The sequence below is a fragment of the Haliotis asinina genome, chromosome 7, assembly GCF_037392515.1.
Source record: "Haliotis asinina isolate JCU_RB_2024 chromosome 7, JCU_Hal_asi_v2, whole genome shotgun sequence".
In the NCBI taxonomy this organism is placed as follows: domain Eukaryota; kingdom Metazoa; phylum Mollusca; class Gastropoda; order Lepetellida; family Haliotidae; genus Haliotis; species Haliotis asinina.
In genome coordinates, this window is record NC_090286.1 from 24,335,204 (window position 1) to 24,361,587 (window position 26,384).

Genomic DNA, 26,384 nt, shown 5'->3' on the forward strand with positions numbered 1-26,384 from the left:
TAATTATTAGGTGTATTGTTTTTTCTAGTTTAATTATAAATAAATATGGTAGGACTAAGGTGATTCCAGTGTAATTTGTTCAAGTCTTGAGTCCTAAATAATCAATTGATGTATTTCGCATGTCACCCAGTTTTTATTTGATTCTCTACAAAGACAACCTACATTTTTCCTGTAGCCTTTCTGAAAGTTGTGACAGTAAGTAATAGGGCTGATTGGATCACTTCATGTTGTTAAATGGATTGTTTCTCATTCTGAACCAGGAAGGGAAAGGCAGAGATGCCAACCATGCAAATTTATCATATTTGTTACAGAAACAACTCAAAATCTGCAACTACGATAGTAGGGCTAAAAATACATGTTTGTCAAAAACTACATGAAATGAAATGATCAAATAGCATCGGTACCATGTACATGTATTAAAGTTCAACCACATGTTATTCAGTATCCAGCTGTATGTGGATACTCACTACTTAGGTATGAACTATGTAATTAACAAGTTCTTAGCATTAATTCAATTTTTGTTAAATAAGAAAATTCCATGAAAATGCTAACTTTGGCCTAAATCTACTAATTTTTGCATCAGTTGTTGGTCAAAATACTTGTATAAATTAGGCTAAATTATGGTTGGCATCTCTGGTAAACTGAGGTAGCCTACCATTTGCTGGTGACAAGGTAAACACATAGATTTGATTCCCAACATAATGTGAAAAGTCCATTCATGGTGTTCCTTGCCATGTGATTGCGAGAATATTGATAAAATCAGCATAAACGCTAACTGAACTCACTCATACTGGAAGGTGGCTTATTTTGGCTACAGTATTTAGATCTCGAGACCCTAAGTACATTGTAAATTTTTATCTGTAAGAAAGCCATAACCTTCTTATTTACATGGACAACATGAAACAGTATTACTGAAAAAGAAAACAGATTTAGCTATCCTGTCTGATCTTTGCCTATGTGGGTTTTCAGTGTATGTTAGTGAAATCCAACTGCGAGGGAAAGAAAGATTTATTTGAAACATACACTTTGTCTATATCCCTGAAGAAACCTTGACAGAATATTGTACAGCCACTACATTATGACGGAGTGTTGCTAGCTGCTGTTGTAACTCCATCCTTAACACAAATTTATGGCAACAGTGGTACCAAGCGTAAGACATGAAGTTCCTTGGTAATGATAGACTTCAACTGTCATGGCAACAGATGATGTACGGTCAGAGTCTTATATTGCTGGATACCACAGAACTGAGTTAAGGGATCCTGTAAAATCACAAATGTACATATTACAGATTTAGTGGATCCCTTGATTAGAAAGTACGGTTGAAAACATCAAGGACCTGTTGGCTCCAAAAAGATCAATTATAGCTCGAGCAAAATGGCTGTCGGAGAGAGTGCTATTTAAATCCCTGTGATTCAGCAAATTCTGTCTGTAAACACAATACTTATGATGCATCCATCAAGCAAGGAATTATTATCCCAATAACACAGAGATATTATGTCTCCACTTCAAACAAGTTACTAATTACAAGGTCTAGACCACCAGTGGCACTGGACTGTGGAACCTATTATGCTTCTTTATTTCTTACACTGACATATCCAGCCAGGAACCTTGGCTGTGACAGGGTGGATTAAACAATCCTCAGTTTCCTGTAGAGCAATGAGATCAGTGATGTGTCTGTCTGGTCAGAGCAACTTGCCCTGATAAATTGTGTTCCTGTTGGCTATCACATAAGACGAATCTTATTTACCAGTTCATTATTAGAATGGTGTATATACATGGGACTGCCAGTGTAGCTATGATTCAGCCTGCTACATTAATGTTGATATATGTCTGTGTGTATTGTAAGTGGGTTGTATTCCATAAAGATCACCTCACTGATGTTATGTGATTGTATTTTCCTGAACACATTGCTTGACTTGTGAAGGGGCTTCAGTTTTTCTCACCACAATGTTCAACCCATGAAGATCTGGGTTAGAATTGATTTCAGTAACCCATGCCTGTCGTAAGAAGTGATTAACAAGGTTGGATTATCATGCTTGGTTACTTAGTTAACACATCATTGTATCCCATTTACTAGTAGATTGATGCCCATTGTGTGGATCACTGGATTGTCTGGTACAGAATCAATACATACAGACCACCGCCATATAGATGGAGTATTGCTGAATATAGCGTAAAACAGAACTCACTCATGAGGTTCACATTTCATAGAAGCTTTTCTTGGGAAGTGTGGTGAATTTTATAACAAACTCTAATTTGATGGACTGGGTGCAGTGGCAGTGTTGTAGATGTGAAGGAACCTGATTGTTACTTTAAAACTGTGTCATAATATTATATTCTTCAACAAGTGACAAAAATTCCTATTTTGATGTCTTGGCATCTCTCTATATAGAGGGAAAAAACACATGGGTGGCATGTGCTGGACACAGGCCAAAATAACCCATTATGGTGGGTCAGTGCTCAGGTGTTTATCTGGCCCATGAAGGTCCCAGGGTAGAATATGCCTTCAGCAACCCATGCTTGACATAAGGCGACTGTGCTTGTCGTAAAAGGCGACTAGCAGGATCGGGTGGTCAGGCTTGCTGACTTGGTTGACACATGTCATCGGTTCCCAATTGCACAGATCGATGCTCATGTTGTTGGTCACTGGATTGTCTGGTCCAGACTCGATTATTTACAGACTGCCGACATATAGCTGGAATATTGCTGAGTGTGGTGTAAAACTAAACTCACTCACTCACTCACTCACTCACTCACTCACTCAGGTATTTATCCACTGATTGTGAGGGCAGCATTGAGCACTTCTGACAGGTGCCTTTCTTAACACTGGACATACTTCACTTTAAGTTTCATTTCTGTGGTAAGCATTTTTAGTCAAGTGTTATTTAGCAATAGGTTAGATTGATGATGTTCAATTTAGCAGATGAAATGTAGTTTCTAGTAACCAATATATATTTATGAAATCCTTTATTCCTCCATCTGAGAGTTACAAGAGTAATATATTAGAACAACATTACATTAACAATGAGTTTGTCTGACTTGACAGACAGGGTGGTAAAAGACAGAAATGAAACTCTTTTAACCTTATATTTTTTAGTCCTGTATGTCAGTATTGGAAAATTCCATAACATTTGTCTTCTTTATGGCACCTTTGGGTTCGATTCCTCACATGTGTGAAGACTATTTCTGGTATTCCCCACCATGATATTACAGGAATATTGTTGAAAGTGGCATACTCACTCACTCACTCTCTGTTGCACCTTCATTATATATTTTACTATCTTATGTTTTAAAATAATTGAAAACCATACAGTTATAACTAGACTTAGACGTGCATGATATGAGAGTTTTGTTTTCTTCCAGGCTGCCAAACTAGCAACAACAACTGCCAAGAAGACCAAGGAACTTGGCCAGAGTGTTAATGATTCTGTCATCAAACCCACTAAGGAAAAGGTAGTGTCTTGTTCTATATCCAGCACAGTCCACAGGTCCATCTCCACTGTCATCTCTTGTCTCTCAGTCTGACAGCATGCTTTAGATACAGTTGCTCAGGATCCTCAGTCTGGTCCTGAGGCTCTTGGCTTCTTCATCCTATCAGATGGCCTTGCCATCAGACTTTTGGTGCTCAGAGCTAACTATGATTTCTTCCAAAAATGAATTGACATTTCAGCCAGAAGTGATGTTTTGTAATAGCTGATTATATTGTGTAGTAAGGATCACTCATATTTCATATGAAATCAAAATTTATTATTAGTCTTTTCTGTATTAACTCTCAGACAAAATACATTGGTTTAGGATTACAGATTGATAGGATCATTTTGACAGACATAATTTGAAAGCATTTATCATCTGAAGATATTTGTGGTTTCATATATGTAAATATCGAAAGGGTGGTTAGAAAATTTGTTTCAAATAGTTCAAATATCAACGTTTTAACTGATTTAAGCATTGCCTTTTATTTTGTTGCATGTGTATTAGATATGTGGACACCTGAACATTCAGGCTACAGTGATGGCTGTGTCTGTGTCTGTGTCTGATGCTTGTCATTCATTTTTATTTTTATAAATACATACAATAGAATGTCTTTTGCAGGAATTGGTTATTATTTTATTCATTTGTGTATCTCAGATCATCATTCTAAGTATCATTCTAGTATTTGTTAAAAAGCAAAACAAAGTAAAGGCAAGAGTTTAGAAGTGTCTCACTTTGCTGTCTTTGAGATTTGTGGATTGAGAATAAATTATGTACTGCTGAGAGATGACACATGGAGATTGGCCTGTAACCATGTTGCAGCTGGTTAGGTTTCCACTGGGAATCTGTTAGTGCGAGGATGCTGAGCATGTTATTCCTCGTATAGTCGTTTGATGTTGCATGGTTGTTGTGTGTAGAATGGCTGGTCTGTTTGTAGTGGGCACGATAGAAACATACGGATTTGCTTTCTTGTTGCACCAAATTCCTTAATCTTTTTTCCTGGCTGTATGCTTCTGTGATGGCATGACTTGACATAACCTACAAGCCAGGCTAGCAGAATGAGTGTATTACTTACTGATTATTCCATTTATCGGCAAATTGACAGTTTAGTGGGCGAGAGGAATTTCTCGCCTTGCAACATTTCATCTCAGATCCTACTTTTCAGACGTTTCAGGATAATGATGTGTGACCCTTGCCCATATGACATCAGAAATATGTTTACAGCAAACAGTGTCTGTTTGATGTTGGTTTCTCGTCCCATGTGGAACCAAGGTTCTGTGGCATCAGATATAAGCTAGCCCATAGCAGCCCACCTCTTTGATGCCCGTAAAATGATGCGAGCAGGAAGATATTGATTTTTCTCTCCTTCAGGATGTAAGCGTTAGAGCAATGATAGATATAGGTCTCCGTAGGGTTAGGGTGTCCGACAAAAGATGATCAAGGGATATTTTGTGACAGACACTGTATGTTATCTTCCCGCCCCTTTTTGTCACTCGCCGGACTATTTCTGTACCAGGCAAGAAAGCAGCTGTCAAATCTTGGTCTTTGGAAGTCATCCATGCAAGATGTTTGCTTCCATTTTCTGTTTGCCTGGAATTCCTATATATTACATAGCACTGAACTAATGTTTCAGCTGTCAGTGGAGTATTAGACATGTCAATAATGGACACATTGCACAACCAGGGCAGTTAACAGATTGGAATCACTAAGTCATGCAAGTCTGCAAAGTGAAAATTTTTATTTGGGTTTTTCAATATAAAATCTGTGATAAAATGGAGGTAATGGAGCAGAATGTGCAATTTATTGTGGCAATATTTGGGTCAGTTTCCTCCCTTTGGTTTCTCAGGTGTAGACTAATGGTTACAGTGTTTGCTCCTCACGCTGGAAACAGGTTTTATTTCTTGCATGGGTACAATGTCTCAATCGTGATATTGCTTGAAACATCATAAAACCTGACTCACTCACTCTAATTCTGTTATCCATACTTAATGTTAGCCGACAAAGAAAGACTGGAGGTGACAATGTATGGTGAGCAGGTATAGTGCTTTCCTAAGTGACAAATAGGAAAGTGACTGGGCCAAATGTTTGCACAGGTTCTTGGTGTCTATGTTGCTCACAATTTTGGTCCCTAGTTTGTGTGGTCTGTGCTTATTTACATGCTGGCTGCTCTTTGAGATTTGTTAGTAATGGTACTGAGTATTGACAGTACCTGGCAATCTAGAAATGTGCCAAAATGAAATGATCACTGCTCACTCTGTTTTGCAGGATGCCAAAATGTTTCGGTACTACTGTGACCATTTGTTTCCCTGCACTGAATTTGTCCCAACCTCTCAGTTTTCTTGGGTCTTTTAATCATGGCCTTCTTAAGGATTTCTGAATTGTATTTATGAAATGATTTGTGTGATTCCTTTTAGCAGCCAGGCAGTCACAATTACCCACTCACTAGGAAAATCTATTCCAGAGGCTGTTTCTAATGATGATGAACACTTGTCCCATGCTGGGGACAAATTAATTGTTCAGTCAGACAGTGGCTATAATCAATACTTAGACACTGCGACTGTCACACTCAGAGGTGCTAACAGGACAATTAGTAAGATGGACTTTGTTCACCCATGGACAGAGTTTTTCCACATATTTGTGCTGAATCGTTACCCAGGTGCTTCCTGTGAATCTGGCTGCAGTCATTGGGTCAAGTCTTTGTCACTTCTGTCGCAGCCATTTAGTCCTTCTTCTAAGTCCTGCTGCCTTGGACTAAATCCTCATGAATCTGGCTGCAACCATGGGCCAGAGTTTGCAATACTTTAATTTGCCACTTGGCCATCAGGGCCTGCTGTCACCTGAAGACTTAAAATCTCCAGGCCCTGAATGAAATCTGCAGGCCCATTTCATTGAAGTCAAACCAGTGAAAACAAAATAGACTACACTGTACAGTTTCACACTATTTCTACACAATCATTTAGGGATGCCTATGACAGATGGAAGTTGTTATTTGTTAAAATGGTGTTGACATTCTTATGTGCAAAGCACTGAAATACAAGGAAGTGAAACTGTAAGTTATTGTAACATGATGGATGATTCCCAAATGATCATATATAAAACAATTATGGGAAAGATTCCAGCTGAATAAACACCATACCGACAGATAATTTACAGAAGGTCACAAGAGGCTGCAAATATTTTAAACCGCAGGCCTGATACACTATCAACTGGCACAGGGACACAAGACCTATGATGACTTCGAATGCTGCTCAAATCCATGTCATTCCTGCTACAGCCACCATCCTTGTTAATCAGAATCTGCAGCAATGGAATCAGTCCTAGTGAATCTGGCTACAACCATTGGGTCAAGTCTTCGCTACTCTGGTTGCAGCCATGCACTTCTGTCCGTCTTACCAATCCAAATCTGCAACAACGGACTCAGTCCTTGTGGATCTTCACTGCAGATATGAAAGCTGTGCTTGATGTTGATGATGGATAGCTAGATACTTTCAACTGACCCATACATTTTGGTGACGATTCTTGTGTTGAAATCAGCAAATTATTGTTATCCACACAATCTTACATTTTTGTAGTAAACATTGTTGTAGTTACTGTTAAAAAGTAGGACAGTAAATAGATATTCCATTTGTATAATTAGACTAGTGAATACCTTTTGGCATGGTGTATGAATGGTTCCTTTAGGTCATAACTCTTTACCAATGTTGTAACTAGTGTCCTTCCTTGTTTTAATACTCCTCAATTTCCTTAAAAACATAGTGCTTCTGATAGCCTAGCAAGCATTGATCAGTGACCCACCAAAAAGACAGATCACCTTCCATTTCTAAGCTATATGCCCATATATTTCTTTCCATCATTTAAGCAATGCTTAGCCATTGATTAAGATGCATTCAAGGCCATCTGAAGCACTGAAATGTGAATTGTTATTTTCACAAAGTTTGATCATCAGGTGTACATTTTATCCAAATTGTGACTGGATTTTATCCAGTTTGTTTTTAAACATGGTTCATCTCTCAAGTAAATTGATTTTTTCGCTATGAAGTTTTGGATCCATTGACTTTCTCTGATGATCAGACTTCCATATTCTTTTGTTTTGTTTGTAGTCTTTTGATTTCTTTTGTTGCATGTTGATGTTTGTGTGTCTATTTTCACCCAATCAGGTAGCAGAGGGCAAGATTTTCTCCGATGTGTCGGCATCAGTTGTAAACTTTACCGACAAAGTAAGTTGTCATGTTCATGTTCATCAGTGGTAAGTGATTCAAGTTGCTTCAGCTTGTTCATGTTCCTTGATAATCACTAAGGTATTTTAGTTGTTGACTGATACTGTGGCTGAGTTTGTCCCCTCCTAAATGTTACAAGAGGGGATTACATGGGAGGCAAGTTTCTACAAGTAAATGCTGATTGTATGGAAACTTTGTCGGGCTGGGATGGTTTACCCAGATACCAGGGACAGGTGGGTAATGAACTGGACCTGGACACTTGTCTCAGTGCTCTGCCCCATTATGACTAAACAATATAATAAGTTTGAAATGTTAAGTTTCTTTGAAGATTTAGACATAATTACAGACACTTCATTTGAATATAATACATGGTTAAGATATTGAAAAACACAAAATCTTAGCCTCTGAACTAAAGAGTATAATGCCTTTTCTTTCAAATTTGAAGCAGCAATTAACATAAAAGGAATCTGGATAGGGTAGGGTAAGGTAATAGGTCGTGGGTTAGAAACTGTCCCAGCCCTAGTTCATGAACAGACATGATATGACTATCAAAACATCTTATCTCCTGGGATGCTACTGGTGGGTTCCATGGGAGACAGGTGTTTACAAAAACTATCAATCATATGATATGGACAGTACTTGGAAAGAGGGTTCCATTGCACAAAGCAAAGGTGTCCACAACTTCCTAAATCTAACACAGACTTACACTAGTCTTGAAACTAAGATTGCTTTGTGAAATGTAGCCCTGTTCCACAAAGCAATCTTCGCACTATGACTGTCATAAGCCACTGTTAAAGTGTGGGAGTTTAACAATTGCCTAAGTGCAAAGATCTCTTTAAGAAACCAGGCCTTAGTCCCCACCACCCTATGCTTGTTGTAACACCTGACTTAGGTAAAGGGGCGGTGGGTTGCCAAGTGGTTAAAGCGCTCGCTTGTCATGGCAAAGACCTGGCTTGTTTTCCCACAGGGGTTCAAAGCGTGAAGCCTAATTCTGGCATCTCCTGCAGCACTGTTGCTGGAATATGTAAAAGCAGTGTAAAACCATACTCACTGACCAAATTAAAATGAAAATCATCTTTACAACTTGTGATCTAACTACATGTATCAAGATACCCTGCATTTAGTAGCCATTGGTTTACCTCACCCAGACTTGATCACAGTTGACATTTAGCTGGTGCATTGCTGACTGCAGTATGCAATACTGCTCTTTATCTCACATCCTTCACAGACCAGCCAGCACTTAAAACCATTTCCTTGTTGATTGTTTTGACTGTTTGGTATTTAGATTTAGTTATTTCCGTTATTAAAGTCTTGCAGGTTAATGATCGGAAGTGTCCCTGTACAAAGACCTTCATGCAAACAATTTGTTTGAGTTGTCTGCTAAAAATTCAATATCCTATTTGAACATTCGAAATCTTAATCAAACACTCATAAAGCAAGCCATTTGTCTCTGAAATATCCCAATCCCACAAGCAGAGTCAACCTGTTAAATGTTCACACTTAAAGCTTAGGGTCATATTGACCCATCACAGGGCACAAACTGTCATCTTGAAAGTGGAATTACTCCCAAGGATTAAATCATCAAATTCCAATCTCATCGTGAAGTGATTATACACACGATGGTTCTGATATCCGTAACAGCGTAGCCTGTGAATCCAAATTGTCTAGAGACTTTGGCGAGCAATCCATATCACAGTGGAAATGGATGGCACTAACATGATTACATTCATCGATGGCAGCGAACAGTTGCCATGGTTCAGATCTCACACGGGGTAAATGATGATAGAGCAGCAACCTTCAGAGTGTTAATGGATCAAGTAAACCATTATCTCAATAATGTTGTGACTGAACCATAACCATGGTGGCACTGGAAACAGCTTGTTTTGGTCAAAGATCTGGGTTTGATTCCCATGATGGTATGTTAATTTGAAGCCTTAATATTTGGTGTCACTTACCAGTACTTCATGGGGAATGAAATAGTTGGAACTAAAATTTTAATGCAGTCAGATTTAATGTTTCTTGTCGTAATAGGTGGTAGATAACTCAGGGATAATTTTGTGTGCTAACAAGGTTATTGAAAGACCTTGATTTGGCACTGGGTTGGCTTATTTAATATAATGATGTAGCCACAGGACTTGCATCATAGGCAGGAGTTTACTAATGTGGTTTTGTGTAATGCTGAATTTATCACTCTTTGCGCCTTTATGCAAAGTGAGAATATAATTAATTTTTGAAATTCTGTGTTTGATTTGAAACATAACCCTCTTAACAGCATTTTGCTTTGAATTATGTAACTTTGATGCCTTCTTTTAAAAATGTTCATAACATTTCAGTCATGACATCATTTCTTATTTTCCATCCTGCCTGTTGGCATAATGACCATGTGTGAAAAATATAAGGTTAATGGTGTATTTTGATCCTTTACATCAAATTTAGGAGTCAGAGATATCTGTTGAAATATTGTCACTTCTATTGGCATCATTATCGGGAATTTCATGTTGTTTTTGTATAATCTATAACCTGTTTTCTTACAGTTAGGAATTATTTCCACTCAATTATTGATGATGTGAACACCTACAAATACTGTCACCAAGAAAATGTCACTGAGCTTTTTTGTTCTGATAAAGGAATGACTTTCATTAAATTAAATCAATTTTAAAAAGGTCTTTTGTCCTGTTTTGGAATAATCCAGCTCTGTAACTGTGAGGTACATCAAAATGGGTGTCAACTTTCTGCCAACAGGGAGTCAAAATGGGGTGTTGAGCATTATGAGGAAATGTTTGATCCGTTGAATCATTAAACTCGATCTAATGGTATGTCAAGAACTTGTTATGGTGTAGGGAGTACAGCAGCTTGTCACTGATGTGACAGATGTTTTAGGGAGAGGTGTACATGGCATTGAATCTGGTGTGGTTGTGGGACTGCCTAGTGGTTATAACATTTGCAGTGATTAAGGCATTAATGCAAAGACCTGGGTGAGTTTCCCCTCATAGTTTCACTGTTTGAGCCCTGTTTCTGGTGTCCCACTCTGTGGTGTTAGGGGCGGTGGGGCAGCCTAGTGGCTATAACATTTACAGTGATTAAGGCATTAATGCAAAGACCTGGATGAGTTTCCCCTCATGGGTTCACTGTTTGAACCCTGTTTCTGGTGTCCCCCTCTGTGGTGTTAGGGGCGGTGGGGCAGCCTAGTGGTTAAAGCGTTCGCTCGTCACACTGAAGACCCGGGATCGATTCCCCACATGGGTACTATGTGTGAAGCCCATTTTCTGGTGTCGAAGGCCGTGATGTTGCTGGAATATTGCTGAAAAGCGGCGTAAAACTGTACTCACTCACTCTGTGGTGTTATGGGATTGAAAGTGGAATAATACTCATTCTCTCACTCACTCATTGAATCCAGATAATAGACGTCAGTGATGTTTGACGTGAGCAGCATTTTCATGTCTGAGGCAAAATACAAAAGAAGAAAATGCAAATTAAGATTGATTACAACAGGTCTCTTGCAAGTGATGGTCACTTTATGCTTTATACTGTGGTCAGTAATAATGAAGCTGTATCATGGCATATCTGTGGTTGACAGCACTACGGTCCAGGTCACATATTCAACCAGGTCATAAAAGGAGGGTTAAAAGTGATGAGTTCATTCACAAGCAAACAAGTAATTTACATCGTCAAATTCAGATAACCATATCTCACCACTGCAGCATGTAATGAACAATGTCTGACTCTGTAACTTGTAAATCATCACTGTAAATTATCATAAGTTGACCCTTGTAGCCAGTAAGTTTACTCTTACGTTGCTTTCAGCAGTATTTCAGCAATATCATGACGGAGGACACCACAAATGGTCTTCATACATTGTACCCATTAGGGGAATCGCATCTGGGTCTTTGGCGTGGAGAGCGAACGCCTTAACCACTTGGCTACTCCACCATTCCACCTTATTTAAAACATATGCCACATTCTGACTTTCCATGTCTTATAATCTCAACAAGGGCCAGTAAGTAGTAATTGTGTATTAGTTGGATCCCTTTTGTTTGTAATAGGTTGAAATATAAGCAGTGTCCCTGCACTATCTTGTTAAGTAACAATTAAATGTGATTTCAAATGCAAGTATCAGATAACAATTGATTAAGGTGTGTTTTACATTATTAGAAGTAAAGTGTAATCAACATCATTATTTGAACAAATGACATTTTATTTTTCTGAAAATACCAGAGGATACATACTGATCAGGAGAAGAAATGCAACTCTGTTTTGTGTAAGCGTTTTGGTAAAGTTTTTATGTGGAAGATATAAACATAAACACTTTCTTTTATGAGATTTTCATTTTTCCGAAACTAGCATTTCTTTTGCTGTACAGTATATTTGCGTTGACTTGACGAGATGTAGGTGCCCGTGCAGATGATGATGTGGGTATCATTGTAGTTCACTCATGGTTGCTGGTTGCTGCATCTCATGCTAGTGTTTCCAGATCATATATTTCACATCTGTGAATTTGATCTCATAAGTAACACTTGGCAACTAGTCTTGTCTACCATCAACAGGTCTTTTGTTCTTTCACCTCCGGAATTTATGGTCTGTTATGGATACCAGTCTGTTCATTTAATCATACGCAGAGCATTTCCACAGCATTTATTTGCAAATTTGTTCCTTCTTTGGAAACTCTGGGGAGACACTGCAGACAAAACATTAGGTTCTTTTATACATGCGACAGTTGCCTGAGCATCCATTACTCATGCACATGGTGTGGGGCTGGATAGATAGTTGACCAAATGATCTGAACACCAGAGATGCAGCTGAACTTGCATCTATCGGTACTTCACTGTTCTGTGTGGTAGGCCAGCTGAGCTTAGTGCTACAGCAGGGCCAAGATTTCTGGAACTCTCTTAGAACTAAGATCGTCTTCAGTTAATGTTGATGTATGACACTTATGACCATCTTAACATTGGGAGAACTTAAAAAATCTGACTAGAAAAGATAGTTACATCCATGTGGTCATATTAGCACCACAGCTAGAATTTATTAATCCATCAGTCCTTGAATGTCTTGCATGTGTCATATTCCTCAATCACCCCAGAATACATGTGGTTGATATGTAGTATATAAGTGAAGCTCAGTGGTTTTTTTTACTCACGTAATGAAATTCATCTAAGCCCTGTTTCGCTAATGAATTTTCTGTGAACTCTACAGTTTTCTGATACTGGGACAGTATAAAGTGGATGTATGCAAAGATGCATGTGATGTAACCTGAGCCCACATTGTTCAGAGCAGTCAGTGCTTTACAGCTGAAATGATGCTGAAGCCAAAGCTTTGTTTCAGCATAAGAGAAACCAGTGATTTGATAGTTACAAACTCATAGCTGATGGAGGATATGTAAAAGCCTGTTAACTTTGATGAGTTATACTATTGCTGGATACAAATATTGTGGGTTTATCCAGAATCCTTCACTTGTCAAAAGGACAGGGACAGTAGTTTGCATGAATATTGATACTATAGATGCTGTTTATCCAAATACTGAAGTGTGAACTGTTATATAGTTCAAATGAAGGGACACCTGCCTTAAAATATCACTCTTTTATTTGTTTTGGTCTTCACTAAAGGGTTGAATGTTTGAAACCCACAACTTGACCATTCCATTCATGTCAAACTAACTCCATTTGATATACCCATAATCCCATCATCTATCACTGGTCAAATCTAAACTTAAGTACATGGTTACCACAGTCTGGTGGTTCAGCTGCATATCTACCATCTTTAATGCAATTGTGTCGCCTTTCCTGTCACAGAATTAACACTGAATCACTAACAGTTTGCTTTTTCAAGCAGAGGGGCGAAAAATACATTTGGTAGGAAGACAAATTCACCAACATTATGAGTGTTGTATGTATATGCATGTGTCCACGTTTGCCCCATGATGACTGATGATTCAAGTCTAGAATACATAATGTATGACTTTGAATATCTTGGTAATCTCATCTGACTGCAGTATTGGTCAGCTGTGAATGATGACGCTAATTTTGACTGTTTATTCTCTCACAGGTGAAGGACGGCACCTTGATGAATGACGTCGGCAGCTCAATGAGCGGATTTGCTTCCAAGGTATGTAATGGGGGATTTTCTGGCGCTGCAGCATGTTTATGTTTGGGCTCTGGTGCAGTTAATGTTTAGATTAAGTTGTAATCTTGACTGAGGAACATAACTTACAAATTAATCTTTGTCTCTTGATGGAGTCTCTCCTCTTTCCACAGTGCCTGATGGGGAATATATATAATTTTTCAAGACATGTGAAACATGCAATGATGAAGATTTAAACTGAGCCGATTTCTGTGGGTAACAGCTAACTCCATGTTCTTCCATGGATGAGTCGGGATATGAGACTCACCATGGAAGTTCCATGTCTGGATAGAGGACTGTTCAAAGAGGTTTCGCCTACAATCGGTCCTCTATACACATCTGGATTTTGTTATGGGTCCGTCAGGGGTCAGGTTTTAATGAGCTGTATCTCTAACACAGCCAGGTCAGCTAATGATTTCTCCCAGTCATTATAAGTGGATAAATTGAATGCTGAAGTGATTTGAAAATTAACTGTCCCTGGTCATCGTGGATGCAAAAGGAATCGTAAGGAAAGGCCTTTGCATGTAGTAAAGCCTCTTGGATGAGCATTGTCTATAAGTAAACAATGATTAATTGGGCACTTAGTGGAGGAACTGTGGTATTTATATACTCTCTGACATTCATCTCTTTAGGCTTTCCTCTCACATCAAGCTAACACTCCTAATATAACTGTTCAAACAGTGTTAACTCAAAAAAAGTCACTCTCTGACTGTCAACATATATTATGGAAAAGTATGTTGCCTTGTGCCTCTTGCATATTGATCATTTCTAGTTTAATGCTTTCCAGTATGCTGGTAAGAATTGTCTCCCTTTAGGTGTGCATGTTTCGAGCCAGCAGTGACACTCAGTGATGGCTGAATGTTTCATATGATCTGTCATCAACATGTATGACCTACAGATTCCCACATAGCTGTGTCACAAAAGTGTAACAATATGTTGATAATGTTGATGAGTAATGGGCAATGTAAATTTCACTCATGGCTCCATAACATCCACATCACTTGAGGAAATATGCCAGAAAATTATTGATCTTTGTTAATTATGTATGCTTATTGCAGTAAAGATGTAAAATGAACATGCAGAAGTATCCATGATATCTGTTTCTGACATTTAGAGTTGCAAAAAATTGGGAAATATTTCATGATTCCTAGTATTTATGTGCTGGTGGCCGGCCATTTAGGACAGAGTATTTTGTAATAATTGCTGCATCTTATTTTTGACATTAATGAGAATTTTTAAAAGTTAGAATATTGCCATTGGTGGAATAATGTCAAGCTAACCATCACGTTATCTTTACTTGTACCGTTATGAAATACACATGGTTTTTGCTTTCTGTTACTATTCTACATCATCTATAACAGCAGGAAAAGAGTGATTAGAATTTCTTGATGGAAAATGATCTGTATTGTACATGAGTTTACTTAATTTAATTTGCTTCATTTCAACGCCGTTTAGCAGATGATTAAACTCTTTGAAATTTTGAAACTGCCTTGTGTATATAACCATTAATGGAGATTTTACCTTCAACATTAGATAAGATCTCCTAATAGCACACATGATAGGGAACCAAATCTGATCAATGGAAGTAAATTTCACTTTAATCAGTTTAACCCAAGTACAGAATGTTGGTGATGAACACAACCACAACTACTACATTAAACCAGTCCCTACAGTGAACCTAGATCACATGCAAGGATGGCTGGAGCTTGGGTTTTCAGCATCTTCTCAATAACTGTCAACCCAAACACAGACAAATCTATATCTGTCCACCACACATGCACATCAGTTTTGTATTAAAACTGTATATCATGTCATCATTTAGCACTGCAGTGTGAGTCTGTCATGGTTACCGAGGTTCAGTACTTACATCAAGGAAAGAAATTGATTGTCAGCTTGCTACCAACAATGTTTATTTCCTGTGCTAATACATGTTTCAAATGTTAAGGGCAGTTTTAAAAATCTAATCATCAAAGGGGTGGCTTCAGTAGAGTTCTTCTTATGTCTGAATGGTTCAATTCGTTTGCCATCAGGTTGACTTTTGCGGGTAAATAAGAGCCAGTTACTTCAGACACTAGTATGAAGCCAAGCTCAGGGGTTTTAGCTCAACCTGCCTGTCTCCTTCTACTAAGTGACGTAAGCATGTGAACATCATCTCAGAAACCAGTGAAGCTGCTACTTAACGTCCATGCTCCCATCCTAATTTGTCCTCGAGGCTCTTTAGCAATTTCCAATATGGCCACCACAGCAGCCATATTGAAAAGAACACTTTTTTGGCCATAAAATATGCCATAATTTGTATTGAGATGTAACGAATTTATTTTGAGTGCAAAGTTCAACTTGGGTGGTTCTTGTTTTATATTTTGTTGCTACGTTTTAGAATTTTAACTAGTTTTGATCTTTGCACTTTGTACATTTTCAAATCTTTCAAATATCCAATATTAGATCATCTCTTCCAAACATTTAATGAATTTGGTAGCTTGTAGAGACCTTCTTCCAGTTTTATTGCAATAAACTGTAGTCTTACTTTGACCAAATTCTCTTTGGCATCTTCACCCTTGAAATTAAAGAACTGAATAATTTCAACTTTGATATGTGTTTCACCTCATGTTGCCACAATTTTTACCAATCATTAGTTTTTAATGTTAATGTTGCAGCTCACTATTGTAGCAGAAAACATTGGAACATCTTTTATGTATATTTGTTGGTTATCAAGTATCGAACATGTAATAGGATATTTACATGCCTCCAAAATGTGTTCCATGTATATAATTTCCACAGGGAGTTTCTGTAATATTTTCTATTATTCATTCCCCCAGGAAATAATCAGAAACACTAATCATTTACAACAGTACATCCAGTTAGTACAGTCATATGGAACAGTGTGTTTAGGTTTAGTAGGTCAAGCTGAGAAAGTCAGTATATTCATACTACAGTTTACTGAAAATGAGACATTTTCAAGCCAGTGAGTGAGTGAATATGGTTTTACACCATTTAAGGAATATTTCAGCATTGTCACTGTGGGAAGATAAACGAGAAATAGGCGACACACACTGCACCCATGTATGGAATCAAACCAGGTCTTACTGTTTGAATAAGTTTAGTTTTATGCTGGGGTTAGGAATATCCCAGAGCTTGACACGACAGGGGACAAAATGGGCTACCCACATTGTACACATGAGGGGAATTGAACCCGTGTCTTCCGAGGTAACTAGTGAATGCTTAAAACAAAGGGCTTAGTTACAACATGCATGGGTTACTGAAAATCACTTCTAACCCTGATGTTCATAGGTAATCATTGTATGATATGCATAAGATGTCTTAACTGTAAATATTTCAAAGCCCTTTAAGTGTAATCAAAGCTATAGACAAAATTTGACATGGCAATTTCTAGTTGTAAATTTGAAAAGCTGATTACATTCTTTTTGTGATTTTTGACAAAAGATGGGATTGGGGTGTCATTAAGTGAGTAGTATGTATTTTTGCAAGTGTATCTTCTTGTATCAATGTCGAAAATATGCATCATCTATAGTATCTTTGCACTAAACATCAGAATGCACCTGTGCATCTGTGTATCATTTCATCTGTGCCATACCTAACCAACATTTATTGTATTTCTCGTAGTACCTGCAGACAAAGAAAATTGCACCACCTAGTAAAAATAAAATCCCTCTCTGATATCACAAGTTAAAAAGACCCGTGAAGGTCCCAGGGTAGAATAGGCCTTCAGCAACCCATGCTTGCCATAAAAGACGACTATGCTTATTGTAGAGGCAACTAACGGGATTAGGTGGTCAGGCTTGCTGACTTGGTTGACACATATCATCGGTTCCCAGTTGCGCAGATCGATGCTCATGTTGTTGATCACTGGAATGTGTGGTCCAGATTCAATTATTTACAGACCGCCACCATATAGCTGGAATGTTGATCAGTGTGGCATAAAGCTAAACTCACTCACTCACCAGTTAAAAAAACAGTTTGATGTGATCAACACTGAACTCATTCCATCATTTATTGGCTGTACTAATTGCTACAATGTTCAAATGGTAGTAGTGACAACATCAAGACCTGGACTGATGGTCCTCTTAAATTGTTGTGTGCTCTAACTTTGATAATAATCAATGTCTGCTGTACTGAATTCAGTACCCAATGCTTTTTGAAGCTGAGTTTTATGGGAATTAATGAGTTCATGTACTGGATTTCCTGATCATATAGGGTACAGTTAGGTGCTCCTGTTTGATGTGCAGAGTTGTGCCCCTTGTGAAGGCCAGATTGTGAGGTCCGTTGCCCAGAAAAGAGACATTTCGTTCAGACTTAACACATTTTCTCTCTAAAAAAATGTGCGTGGACATATTTATGTCAATAATTAATCAGTTTCCTATTTCATGAAATTTGATAACATTTCGCCTGGTAGAGATCTGTATAAGCATTTTTTTTATGTAAGCAATTTATCACAATGTGTTTCACGACTTTTAAGATATGTGTTTGGGATTTTAAAGCAGAGTGTTTTTTTTATCAACACTACAGACTGGAAAAATTAAACTTTATCCATTTTAATTTGGTCTCTGTGAATAAGAACCTGAAAGTCATTTTGGATGCAGATTTCAATTCTTCACGAGGATACATTTCTGATGTCCCTGGCTGAGATGTTGCTGGAATATTGCTAAACCTTTAGCACTCACTCACTCACTCACTCACTCACTCACTCACTCACTCACTCACTCACTCACTCACTCACTCACTCACTCACTCACTCACTCACTCACTCACTCACTCACTCACTCAAGTGAATAATGGATCTGAAGTTATATTGGGATGAGTAACCTGTGGCAAATTACATATTTCCATATTTCTGACTGTCAAAACAGCCTTGTCAATTTCAAGATTATAAGCAGGCAGTATTACATGTCAGTGGAACTCCATTTCATTTCCACTGGGATTGATACATTCAGCCCATCTGTGTGTAATTGACTGTAGTTTGTATGATCTCTTGGAGTCCCACTGACTAATGTGCCTCAGCACTCGGATGTTGTACGTGACAGATCAGTCATAGTCAGTCTCATCTCTGACCTGCCCACACCATAGCATGGATCACTAACCATCATCTATCACACCTCGTACATTGCTCTGCATGCCTCATTCATTACATGTCATAACACATTTGACACAGCACTGTCGTCATCAGCGCCTGCATCATTAACCCTATGTAATTAGCTTCTTCTTTGCTATATGAACAGTGTTAAATACGCTATTTCATTCCTTGATGATTGATCATCAGGAGAATTAGATTGCATTGCTTCACTGAAGTCAGAAACTTCTGACAGTTATGACTGGAAAGGGAAATTACATTGGAAAAAAAATTAAATATGAGAAAATTAGATCTGTTAAAGGAAGAAATTGAATTATTAATTTTTTTATTTTGCTGTAAATTTTGTGAATTTTTGGTTTTAGAGGGTTTTCGTCCCAAATGAATTTAATAATTATTCTTGAAAAGGAGCTTTGATTGACCATTTGCTTTGTTCAAGTTGATGCATGAATTAACGATGACTTACCTCAGTTTTGATTGATACACTTGTTCAGGTTCATTTCTCTTCGTGTGTACTGAGCATGAAGTCACATGCACCCACATCCACATCCACATCCACATTAACAAACCTCCACACCTGCATCTACATTCACACACATCCACACTAACACACCTCCACACCTGCATCTACATTCACACACATCCACAATCACATGCACCCACATCCACACTAACACACATCCACACCTACATCTACATTCACACACATCCACACTCACATGCACCCACATCCACACTAACACACCTCCACGCCTGCATCTACATTCACACAACTCTACACTCACATGCATCCACACCGGCATCCACTCAAACACATCCACTACCATGCCCACACCTACACCCACACTCACAGTCATGTCCATGCCACACACACTGGCATTCATGTCCACCTCCAAACTCACATCCACCATCACTTTCCCCACCCCCACACAGACATTAACACTCCAACTAACTCTCATACTCACAGTCACACTTACTGTCATATCTATATTCACATCCGAACTAGGACTCACGCATGCTTACTCGCTCGCTCACTCGCTCACTCGCTCACTCACTCACTCACTCACTCACAGACTCACTCGTCATTTTCTAAGAATACATCATGATCAGTGCTTTTTCTGAAAGAACGCTTTGAAGGTTTAACATATGAAGAAAAGATGATGGCACTTGCACTTGTGCCATGTTGATTTTATGAAACCATGTTAGAAGTTATGTATTACCTCTGCTCTTACTGGGAAAAATGTAAAACTTCAAACTCGTCTCATAAAATCAGAATGACACACATTCACCCATAATAATCTCTATGAAATAATTACTGAAGAAATTGCTTGCCAAGGAAATTATCCAGTTCCTCTTATTTCTCATAAAACAACTCTACATTGCTCATAAAACCTTTCCCTTCCTGAATCAGCTCTTTCTCCATCAACATGTCAATATAACATGGAATTTATTAACTTTCCATACTGCTGCACAGAAATATGTACAGCCTTGGCCTCTGTGCCAGTCCTAAGGGTTAATGAATTTCATTCCACTCTATACAAGCCAGGGGGAATATAGAAAAGCTAGGTGTTATGTACTCAGTCATACCAGGAGCTTGACTAATGTGGACTAACTCTGGCCAGACTACAATGAAATCAGTACCATCAGATTGAAGGGATATCATTTTCTCCATGATGAATTACAAAATTATGGGCCAAAGTCGCTGGAGGTGTAAAACGGTTTGTGGTGTTTTTCTATTTTCAGATGTAATATCAGCAAGCTACTTAATCATACAAGGCAGATTTTCCAACACAAATGCCTGGCTCTGAATTCCGTTTTAAGCACGACTTGTATGATTCAACTCGTGCCTGTCCAGTCTCAGACTTCTCTTTAGACTCACTGCTGAGAATAATCACATTTCTCTTTTAAAGGATGAGGGAGAAGGAGGCGCAGATGCAATTTTGGCGGCTGAAATGTTTTTACTTAGACAGGAATTATTTTCTGTTTTAATGTTTTTGACTCTGTAATTTTGGGGGGGAAATTTATCTTTGTAAAGTTTTTACTTTTAAAAACTAGGGTCAAGTTTTGCATTTTCTTACTCTTTTCAGACATATTTTAAATTTCAAATGAGGACAAGTATTGTTGCATAGTTAGCATATTCTGTTGATTCAGTATTCAGCTATTGATTTATTTCTTTTGTTTATGTGGTTCGTTATTATACATGCTGTTGTACCACAAAGTCGTTTGAGCACAAAGATGATCGTTCAACTCATTCTTTAACATAGGATTACGTTAATTGTAGGGCTAATTTTTATTTCTGGAATGAGACCCTTGTGAGTAATTTCTAAAGACTGATAAGTTTGGTTACTGGATGAAACTGTGTACATGGGTCTTGACATTGCAATTATCTGTTGCCTCCCATGAATGTGCCAGGATCTGCTTGTCATTAACTCATATCCCCAGATTGTTGTACAGTGGTTATAGACATGCTTATGGGTTTCACAAAAGTGGTCTAAGATCTGATGTTCCTCCACGTAAAGCTGAGTCACTGTTGAAAACAGTGTTAAACTTAACTTACTAATAAATAATATATCAACTAGTGTGATTTCTGTAGTTTGGTTTTAAAGATTTCAAACAGTCTTTCACTCATGTGGACATAAATGCATTACTGTTTTATTAGAGCTGTGCATATGTAGAATTAATGCCTGGAATAGGAGAATATAAGGATATATATGGTCACATCTGTTCTTCCTACTCGACTGTATAATCGTTCTGGCAAATTTTTTTTGTAAAATTCATAATGTCATCCTGGGTAATTCCTGCATAAACAGAGGATTCTTTTAGGAGATAAACATTTCCTGTTTTCCTAGTTTCAACTTTGAATGAATAATCAATAAATGAAGTGAGCCCTCACAAATCTGGAAAGATGTAATGCTTATTAACACTGTAAAATGCAAAGTTATTGATCATTTTCTGATGCACACAGCACAGTTTACATAAACACTCACAGTTGTTAACTCATGAGCATCTGGGTTAGAATCAGAGATGCCAACCTCTATGATTTTATCGTAGTAGCTACGAATTTTAAACTCAAACTACGCCAATATGATTCCACTAGAAATCCTACGAAATCTGAATAAAATGCATTAAAATTCGGATATATAGACAAAAACATATTTTCAATGATGAAATACATTTTTGGACTTCACATACCTTCCATTCATCGTATTTAATGATATGTTTGAACTGGAATGATGGCAAGTAACTAACATAATTTTAGCAAAGCTGATTTCAATACCTTTGCGATTTGACACATTTAGTTCCTGCGGAAATGATTTAACCATGTGACCGTAATATCATTTATTTTTTTCTCAGAATCCGTCATGATTTTGTTGATTTAGTTGACTACGAATTTTATGGTCAAACTACTAATTTTGAACATTGAAACTACTATTTGCAATGCTTTGGGGTTGGCATATCTGTAGAATTGATCTTCAGTAAACCATTCTTGTTGGAAGAGAAGACTAACATGATCGGGTGGTCAGGTTTGCTGATTTGGTTGAAACACATCATCGTATCTCATTTGCATAGATCAGTTCTCATGCTGTTGATCACTGGACTGTCTGGCCCAGACATGATAATTTACAGACTGCTGCCATGTAGGTGAAACATACATATATACCCTGAGGTAACTGGGCGGACAACAACCCATTCATTGTTACGTTGTTATTTCTCAACTGTGTTATACGGTGATCCTCAATGTTGTTACAAGGGTGTTGTTATCATATGGGTGTAACACAAGAGTGACGTATGTTATTTCCTGTCCGAAGTAACATTCAGTAGTGTTCTTATTTCCTGCCCATATCGCCTTGTGATGATGTTATTTCCCATCTGTAACACCAGGTAATCTTGCTATTTTACACCTATAACAACCGATTGTGTTATTTCATGAAAGTAACACCCAGTGGTGTTGTTTTGTGGCTGTGCAACACACAGTAATGTTGTTATTTCATGTCTGAAACAACCCCTGGTGTTGTTTGTTTCAGTTGACTGCAGCCAGCACCAAGGGCTGGAGAGACCTGCAGTCACTATGGGGGGAGCCCAAGACTACCCTCGCCACTGCAGACACCAGCCCAGGGGAGAAGACATCACTCCTCGGAGCAAAGGGGTATGGCAGCAATGCGTATGTATCAGCTGTAGCTTGATGAGGAACAACTTCTAATTGTGTAATTTTAAAAGGGGTACATATTTTAAGCTACTCCCATTTACTTATAAATGGAATGAATATGTATGTTTTTTAAATGAAACTCTTTGGACCTTGGAATTAAACAGTTATGAATGCAAACTCAATCTGTCACTACCTGGTTGGAGTAATGGTGATGTGACGTAAAGCCCAACTCAGCTCAACTGAACAATCAGCATTTACTTATTCACTCACTCTAACACTTTTGGGGGTGTGGTGGGGTAGTCTAGTGGTTGAAGCGTTTCCTTATCACACTGAAGATCTGGGTTTGAATCCCCACATGGGTACAATGTATGAAGCTCATTTCTGGTGCCCACCAAGTGTGCTATTGCTGGAATATAGCTAATAGCAGCATAAAACCATGCTCACTCACTTACTCACTTTCCTGTTTGGAATACAAGGTAAAAGCAACCAATACCAGTCTTATGATGCAAGTGGAATGGGCAGTCCCATAGCATGATGTGACCGGTTGTTTGTCACCTTACCCTCATGATGAGAGGTGTGTTTGTGTTGTCAGTCACTGGCTTGTCTGGGACCCGTGAAGCTCCCGGGGTAGAATAGGCCTTCAGCAACCCATGCTTGCCATAAAAGGCGACTATGCTTGTCGTAAGAGGCGACTAACAGAATCGGGTGGTCAAGCTTGCTGACTTGGTTGACACATGTAATCAGTTCCCAGTTGTGCAGGTTGATGCCTATGTTGTTGATCACTGGATTGTCTGGTGCAGACTAAAGTATTTCCAGGCTGGCAATATATTGCTGGAATATTGCTGAGTGCAGCATCAAACAACAAAGTCAAAACAGTCAGTCAGTCATCCTTACATCGCCACTATTATTGTTGCAGTGACCCAAGCAAGAATCGACTCCTGTCCGATGATGATGATTCCTGGGGAGACAGCTGGGGATCTGAATGGGATGATAAGAAGAAAAAGAAATCAGGGCAATCTGATTGGTCTGCCGGGGATGATGATGAACTCGAGGCATGGCTAAACAACGACGAGACCCCATTGTCCTCCACCTCCTCTTCAAAACAGAAGTCTAAAAATGACAACTGGGATGATTGGGGCAACGACACCGGGGGTAATTCCACAGCTAAAAAGACGAAGGAAAATAAAAAAGCTTCCAAAAACAAAGAAGATGGCTGGAAAGATGTGGACTGGGACAGTGGGTTCACATCCCCAGCCAAGCAGAAGGAGCCCTTAGTGGGCAACCTCCTGGACCTTGGGGACACTTCTGCTGGCAATGACAATGGGGGATGGGATAATGACGTTTGGGCTAATGATGATGATGATGATGCATGGCAGAGTTTAGATGTAGACACCCACAAGGGCAAGAAGGCCAGCTAGATTTGCCAAGATTGTTGATATGCGATTTATGTACGTGAGAGATATTGTTCCTCGGCTCCTGCTGTGAGACCTGTTAACAAGGATTTAACTTAATCAACTGTTGTCTGATCAGAAGATGGCATTGTGTTCCTATTTGGCAGTGGATACGCAATTGGGTCCAGGCCAAGAACATTGCACGTGATGTTGTTTGATGTAAACCCAAATCTTCCAGGATGTTTTCTGTCAGCTGTACAGTATTTTGAAGACATTGTGTTGCTGTTCTGTGATCAGTGTTAGCATGTTAGGCATTCAGTAGCTAATGGGACTTGTTACCAAGCACCTTACAAGCATCAGAGCTAGTCTGGTGTTGAAATGGTTGCACTATAGTAAGTCTCAATTACCATGGTTACACTTCAGTAAGGTCTTTGGTTTCCAAGGTAACTATTTATTTACTTTCAGCAGCTAACAACTGTTGTGAAAGTTGGCCAAACTATACATTAATGTAATCATGTTCTTAAAATACAAGGTCCAGGTTTGCTTGAAGTACTAGTCAAATGAATGGTTTAATGCAAGAGCTGCTTGCCAGTTGAAGATGCTTTCAACAACACTGGTAATTATTCACATAAATGTCCTGCAATTCTGTTTACATTTAGCTGGGTGAGGTCCATTTCCTAATATTGATTGTGCTCAGTGATCAGTCTTCAGCATAAAACTCATGCTTCACAAGTTCATGATTTTGTAATGTTTTTGTTCAAATATATTTGGAGCATTAAAATGGAATGGAAGTTTAAAATAATTCTAATATGGACCTACACATACATTTACAGAGTAAATAAGTGTTTAGGTGGTATACAGCTGGTTGTGGGTATAGTCTGGTCGTAAAAGGATGTATTTGTCATGCCCCATGAGGGTATAACATATGGCTCCCTTTTATGTTATTCTCTGCCTTGATATTGATGGGATACTGCTTAAAGTGACGTGAAACATTACTCAGTCCATGCTATGGAAGCTGTTTCTTGGTTAATGTGAAAACTGAAGAGCAAGGTAAAGCAAGCACAAGGAATTTCAGTGCTTTCACCATTGCAAGGAAATCATCTCTGATGTACAGACAATCATGTTGGGAACACAAGATGAATGTTAAATGTTCAGATTTACACATGAAATTCAAGTGTTCTGACCATAACCCTATTGTCATAAAGGCGTGCCAAGAATCTTGAATTACATGCACAAATCGAAGGGACACTGTTTTTCACTATCTACTTGAATGTGTTGACTGCTGATCAGTACAATATGGGAGGTGAACATCAACTAGCATACCACTCTACATGACAAAGGGGTGATCAGATTTGTTATTCTATTAAGATATATACACATGCATATTGAGAAATAGTTTTGTGTGTCATGGAAACTTCCCTGTCCAAAGTGGTGTACAATATCTGGATTGAAACCTTGCAAGGGATATAAAGTGATTCGAAATGATATCATGCCATTGGTATTGATATCAAGAAGGTATGTTATAATACTTTTATGTATCAAGAATTTTCTTATAACTAAACCCTTGTAGCTTCCATATGAGAGATATGTAATTCCGTTACCATTGTGTTGTGAAGTGTTACCTCAGTATGATGTTAGCTGATGCTGATATATTATTCTCAATATCTCCAGGGTATACATTCCAATAAACACCACTTTACCCTGGATGAATTTACAGATAATTTTATTACCTGGCTTTGCTGGTTCCGCATTCTCACAGTAGCCAACCGAGCTTTGCCAGTGTCAACAAAGATACTTCTATCAGCTATCATACAGACAAACTGTCAGGTCTGAAACATTAAAAATATATATGCAAGAACTCTTTCTACCTCTTTCAGAGTTCCTCTGGGTGGTTCGTGTTGCCAAGTTTGATCAGTTAGATAATTTAAAAAGCAAAAGTGTGATCGGTATGCTTAACTTCC

The 26,384-nt window shown here is 38.4% G+C and overlaps 1 protein-coding gene across 4 annotated transcripts in view; it reads left to right on the top strand.

Moving 5' to 3' along the window:
- The window catches only part of LOC137292234 (ADP-ribosylation factor GTPase-activating protein 1-like), a 93,542-nt gene extending 68,382 nt beyond the window's left edge, over positions 1 to 25,160 (top strand). The window contains exons 8-12 of one of the 4 annotated variants that reach the window (XM_067823814.1): positions 3,364 to 3,453; positions 7,629 to 7,688; positions 13,728 to 13,787; positions 22,911 to 23,047; positions 23,949 to 25,160. In XM_067823814.1, coding sequence (XP_067679915.1) covers positions 3,364 to 3,453; positions 7,629 to 7,688; positions 13,728 to 13,787; positions 22,911 to 23,047; positions 23,949 to 24,450 — 849 coding nt within the window. In that variant the 3' untranslated portion in view covers positions 24,451 to 25,160. The remainder of the gene's footprint in view (positions 1 to 3,363; positions 3,454 to 7,628; positions 7,689 to 13,727; positions 13,788 to 22,910; positions 23,048 to 23,948) is intronic. The other 3 variants (XM_067823815.1, XM_067823816.1, XM_067823817.1) reach the window with 3 other exon arrangements.
- The last annotated feature ends 1,224 nt before the right edge of the window (positions 25,161 to 26,384 follow it).